This window comes from Octodon degus, unplaced genomic scaffold (genome assembly GCF_000260255.1).
Source record: "Octodon degus isolate 3935 unplaced genomic scaffold, OctDeg1.0 scaffold00522, whole genome shotgun sequence".
NCBI lineage: Eukaryota > Metazoa > Chordata > Mammalia > Rodentia > Octodontidae > Octodon > Octodon degus.
The window spans coordinates 80877-87386 of record NW_004525098.1 but is presented as its reverse complement, the minus strand read 5'-3'; the positions used below and the strand labels follow the sequence as shown (position 1 = coordinate 87386).

General features: G+C 35.6%; 1 protein-coding gene across 1 annotated transcript; it reads left to right on the top strand.

Annotated features, from left to right (window-relative positions):
- Nucleotides 1-1271: 1271 nt before the first annotated feature.
- Nucleotides 1272-2219, top strand: LOC101583793 (olfactory receptor 4C13-like). The gene has a single exon (XM_004648660.3). It carries the CDS (start codon nucleotides 1281-1283, stop codon nucleotides 2217-2219), a length of 939 nt encoding a protein of 312 aa, XP_004648717.3. The 5' UTR covers nucleotides 1272-1280.
- The last annotated feature ends 4291 nt before the right edge of the window (nucleotides 2220-6510 follow it).

Here is a 6510-nt window from a genome sequence, read left to right as displayed (position 1 = left end):
CAGGACAAGATTCATTTCCTTAACAGTTGAGGGTTGAAATATATCATCACTGTTGTATGTAAAACACTAGTAATTTCTGAAGAAATATTATGGTAATCATATTGTTCATATTAATATTCATATTAAACAAGAATACATTACCCTTATTTGCTCTCACATGGTATCATGGTCTCTCTAAGTTAAGGCAAAGACTTTAAAGGAAATTATATATCAGGAAATAGATGTCAATAAGTAAAATAAAAGACCTAGGTGGTCATTGCTATATTAGCTGCCTCTCCTGAAGCACAGAACCTTGTCATCTTTGGGGAATTCTTAGAATAACTTAAAGGTATATAACAAGAGAAAAATGACAGTATTAAGTAGAGAGTGTGTTTAGTGAGGATAAAGCAAATAAATGTCCACAGAAATACTTAGAATACATGACCTTGTCAGTAGGTATTAGTTAATAATGTTATTGTCACCATAAAAGTGTATATTAGTCTCTGAAAGTCTTTCTTTGTAAAATGGACTGAATAATACTAACTACACAGGTTATCTTAAGTATGAAGGGAATTGTGTGTGCAAAGGACGTGGTACCATGATTTATATTAATCAGTACAATTCCTGTTGTAGCATTTAATATTATAAGTACATTGGAATTAATGAAGGTATATAATTCTTAGAAATAGCTCTATTACATTTTCCTTGCATTCTTCTCAGAATGGCTCTGCCATTGTCCACATGAGCTGTTACATAATTAATGAATGGAGACAACTGTCTTTGTCTTTCTGCTGTCACTGCACCTCACTCTGACAGATACATGAGGAAAGAAGACAGTTTTGAGAGCAATTTATAAGATTTTTCCTACTTCAAATTCCATGTCCTTTCCCTGTCTGATTTTCTCAGCTGTCTTTCCTCACATCTAATTTCTTAGTAGTAGAAGATAATAGTGTCCTTTGCATTGATGACTATATTGGCATTCTTTGCCTGCTGTTTGAGGCATAGCTGCCATTGTATTTAAAACATTTTTCTCTCTGGCATCTTAATCATCTCAACTAAGTGCAGTGGATTTGCCTTCTGCCCAGTGTGTTAACAAGAGTTGCTCATGAATATCTTCACCAAAAAGAAAGTTTGAGCAATGCAGGATAATTTATAGCTCTTAATTTTATCTCAAAAGTCAAAACAAAAACAGAAAACCTTATAGAATTAAACCAAACAGCCTTTATTATTTGCAAGGATGAGAAATTTTAAAAATTTAAAAGATATGCTAACATTTTCCAGGTAATATAAATGATTTCAATATGGAGAACATGGCAAATCAAAACAATGTGACGGAATTTGTTCTACTAGGGCTCACAGAAAACCCAAGGATGCAGAAAATTATCTTCGCTGTGTTTTTGCTCATCTACATAATCTCCATTCTAGAAAATATTCTCATCCTTCTCACTATCATTGTCAGCCCATTACGGAAGTCCCCCATGTACTTTTTTTTGGCTCATCTCTCCTTTATCGATACCTGCTACTGTTCAGTCAATAATCCAAAACTGATTGCAGATTCAAGGCATGAAAAGAAGATTAGCCTGTTGAATGCATGTATGACACAAGACTTTGCAGAACACTTCTTTGGTGGTGCTCAGATCATCCTGCTGACTGTGATGGCCTATGACCGTTATGTGGCCATCTGCAAGCCCTTGCACTATGCAGCCATCATGAACTGGAGATTGTGCAGCCTGCTCGTGGGGGTGTCCTGGGTGGGCGGCATTCTTCATGGAACCATACAGATGTTCTTCATCCTGCCACTCCCATTCTGTGGCCCGAATATCATAGATCACTTCATGTGTGATCTCAATCCTCTGCTCCAGCTGGCCTGCACTGACATCCGCACTCTGGGGCTCTTTGTTGCGGCGAACAGTGGCTTCATCTGTCTGTTAAATTTCCTGCTTCTCTTGGTCTCCTATTCATCCATTCTCTTCTCTTTAAAGACCCACAGTGCGGAGGGCAGGCATAAAGCTTTCTCTACTTGTGTCTCCCACATCACAGTGGTTGTCTTGACCTTTGTGCCCTGCATATTTGTGTACATGAGACCCCCAGTTACTCTACCCATTGACAAAGCAATTACCATTTTCTATACTGTGATAACTCCCATTCTAAATCCATTGATCTATTGTTTGAGAAATGCTCAGATTAAAAATGCTATTTGGACTTCATTTGTTAGGAAAATCCTATCAGATCACAAATGAATATCTGCATTCTAAAATGGATTTTAAAGACAAGGTTCAATAGGACATTTTAACTCTTTTAATTCTAAAATAAAAATACTTACAGAACATATAGAAATATACTGTCATTCATAGATTTTGTATTGATTTAGCAGAAAAAGTTAAACAGGGTAATCTAGGGCCACTATTTCTATATTTGGAAAACTACAACCAATAACAGCTTTGTTTTGCTAACTTCATTTATATTAGGAGATTCATACGCTTTTCTTCTAATAAAGATAATGTAAATAGTTATGCTACTAGTTTCTGTTAGTTCATTGGAAAGATAGGTTTGAGCTAATATAACTTGGAAAATCTTGTAAGACCACATATTTTATTTCACTGTAAAGGGTTGAACCATAAAAATAATAAGACATTTCCGAACAAGTGATTGAGAGCTTTCTAATAATTAATACTTTCCATATATTTTGTACTGGTTATCTACTTTAAAGAAAACCATATCTAATGTGTTTACCATTGTTATTCTCCTGTTTGTTTATTACAAAATTTTGCTTTACTTTTTGAATAAAATAAAAGCAAACAATTTAATATGTTACTCTTGAGCAATAGTATGTACAAGATCTGAAAAGGTCAGCACTGCACTTATGCTCATTTTGTTCTGTAAGAGCAGTGACAGTAGGGATGTTGTCAAGATATACACATTGGGCTGTATTACGACACATCATAAGACTGGTGTTTTGTTTGTTTTGCTTTGGCAGAACCAGGGATTAAACTCAGGTCCTTGCCGCATCATATGACTGATTTTTCAGACCAGAGTTTCTGCTCCTGTGGCCACTAGGGTAGATGATGTAGGATTGAATAATCCAGTATGGTTCTTATCATGTTTGAGAGAAGAATTTTCTTGAGCACATTGCACATGGCAGTGCTTCATCTGTCAAAAACTCTAAACATGTTCATTACCATCCTTGTGATTTTACATGTTAAATTCGTAGTCATGGCTTTCCATAAACAAAGTCATGAGTTCAATTCCAAGTACTAAAAGGAAAAATCTTAATTGCATGTTAATTGCATAGTACTATTTGTGTTCCTACCACCTATCTCTGAATTACCTCCCTCTCTTCCTTAAAAGGTAAGTATAGCTTAGCATGTTTATCAGATTGCATTCCATGAAGCAAAAACTAAAGACTGAAACCTTAAACCTGAGCTGAGAACTATTATTAAGCCCTCAGAACAGAAGTTGCATTCTAGGATCTGCTTTACAATTCAAATTAGTTAAAGTATTCAGTGACTTTTGTGCACAGGAATTCTTTCTAGTCTATCTCAAACATATTCGCCCAACTTACAATACTGTGTTCTTGATGACACTACTTTATTGTAGTGTGAAATGGAATTTATCTTTCTTATGATTGCAGATTGCATTTGTTCATTACCTGTTGTGCTTTTACACATTTCCTCTTAAGTTTTGAAGTACCAAAGCACTGTGACAGAGTTTGTGTAACTTGTGTTCTCACAGAATTTAAGACTTCATAAAATAGCATTTGCTGTGTTTCTATTGGTGTACATGGCAACTACGTGGGGGCAACATGCTAGTCATAATGAGAATTGTTTGCAGCCCTGCACTACTTTGAAGCCCTATGTGCTTCTTCCTGGTCTTCTTTTCATCCCTGGATGGGTGTTTCTTTTCAATCATAACCAAAAGACGATTGCAGATGCTCTCTATGAGAGGAAGACAATCTCCTATGAATGCTGCGTGACGTAGACTTTTGCTCAACACTTCCTTGCTGGGGCAGAGGTGCTTGTACTCACATCCATGGCCTATGACTGTTATGTGGCCATCTGCAAGGTCTTGCACTACTCTACCATTGTGAACTGGAGGCTCTGTGGCATTTGGATTGGGGTAGGCTTGCCAGGGTGATTCCTACATTCCATGATTCTGATTTCCCTTACTTTTCACCTGCCATTCTGTTTCCCCAATGTCATAGATCACATCATGTATGACCTGTACCCATTGCTGACACTGGCCTTCCATGACACTCACATCTTGCATTTGCCAACAGTGTGTCCAACTGCATCCTCATCTTCTCTGTTTTGCTTGTTTCCTACGATATCATCTTGTTCTCTCTGAAAAACCATAGTTCTGAAGGGCGCAGCAAGGCACTATCCACGTGTGATTCTCATGTTGATGTTGTGATATTATTTTCTGTTTCATGCATTTTTATGTATGCACAGCCTCCATCTGCTCACGTCTTTTTTAAGTTTTTGGCCATAGTGGGCACCACATTAACTCCCTTGCTCAATCCTATAATTTATAGTTTCTGGAAGAATGACAGGAAGAATGCCATGAGAAAACTGTGCAAGATACTGCTGGTGCTCTCTATTGAAAACTAAAACATTAAACTTGTAGAAAATTAAGATTAAGTCAAATTCTTCTTAGATTTTAATAAGTTTTAAGTTTTTTATGTTGTTAGGCAATGCAACGCAATTGAAAATGTCATCTAGAAACACCACTTTCTTCCTGAGATTCTTGACCAACTTTGGATTGGCAACTTGGTATCTTCATGTGTCCTTGAAAATGATTTAAATTTATGCTTACTTCGAATGTAGTGATCAAAATGAAAAGTTGGCCTTCTCTCTATGCCTTGAAATATTTTAATGAGAAAATAAAAACTTCAAAAAGATTATACTCATAAGATCGAAGAATTTGAAAACAAAATACATACGTTTAGGGCACTCACCTTAATGGCTAATTAAAAACAACCATGACAAAATACAAAACGAAAGATGATTTTTCAGAATATCACATATAAATGTTCCTAGGTTATAGGACACTACTTCTTGGGGTCTGCTACAGAGTTTGATTCAATTTATTAATTTTAACGACAGAATCAGATTTGTCCAGTCCTGCCTCTCAAGTCCCTTGAGCATGAGACAGCACTCAGTACGGGCTTTGAAAGTAGATGGATTCCCGCACTAGACAGGGAATGAGTATCTCTGCTAACACTGTGAAGCGGAGAAGGCCCCAAACTTTTGTGAAAGCATCTATGTTAGTAGAGAAGACAATTTTGGACTTGTAAATGGAATCGACCAATATTTTCTCTCCAAAAGGAAGAAGCGAAGTCAAGGTTATAGGAAAGTAAAGTGAAAATTTTCAAAAGTCATTACTTTTCAAGTTACTCAGTGATTTCAGTCTTAATCCAAAGGATATCTTTTGGGTTAGTCCATTAGAGAGTAACAATCTTGTCTGAAATATATCACATAGACAATATGTGTCCACTGAGATAGAAGATTGTGCACAAAGACACAGACATGGTGAGGTGCTTTTACTGCACCTTTTCCTGTCTTTGCCATCATTGTCGACCATACATAACAGACCATCCCCCAATGTCCTTTCCCTTTTCAAAAAGGATTTATGTTTTTGAAATTCACCTATTACAAATTATTGATAAATGGAGGTCTGTTATCATTAGTTCAACTATTTCATGAATCTGTGAATCTAAGTTTGAATGTGATTTTAAGCACAAAACATGTACAGATTACAATGATCAAGGCAGTGTCGTGTCTCACCCAGAAAGCACTCAATTTAAAATACATTTTATTACTTTAACTCCAAGCAACCCATTTGAAGTCTAGTTGTAATATTCCATGAGGAATCAAATAAAATATTCAGTAAAAAAAACATATATTAAGATACTTATCTGATTTTTTTCATGCTACGATATTTGATGAAAAATATTTTACAAATATTTCAGAACAATAGTTTTGTTTTAATTGTTTTGTATCGCATATTGTCTGGGCCTACAGATTGTAAACTCCAGTCATTTCTTTTTAGGCCATTCATCTGTTTTGCTACCACTAAGTGGCCTGTTTTAGTCATTATGGTTACTGAAAGAATTTTCTGAAACACAATGCCAATTTAAAAACACAAATATTTTTAAAAACTCACTGAACTTCTGAAAGTGGTCAGTGGCACTAATTTCTAAATTAAACAAATAGCATAATTCTACACAAGAGTTTTTACATGAGAATACATACACTATTATTTGTCCATGGGAAGCACTTATACTCCTGAGCCATCTCCCCGACCCCTTGAACTACAACATCAAAAGTATGGCCAACATTATTAAGAGTTGCAAGTAGATCACAATTTTAATGGATTTATTATCATCAGTGCATTCTCATGAATCAATTAAAATTAAGAATTTCCTCCATAATGTGGAGTTGTCCTTCATCCTTACTTAAAAAAGAGCAAAATACATATTTATTTGCTTTTTCTTCTTCTCTCTTTTCTTTCTTTCTTTCTTTCTTTCTTTCT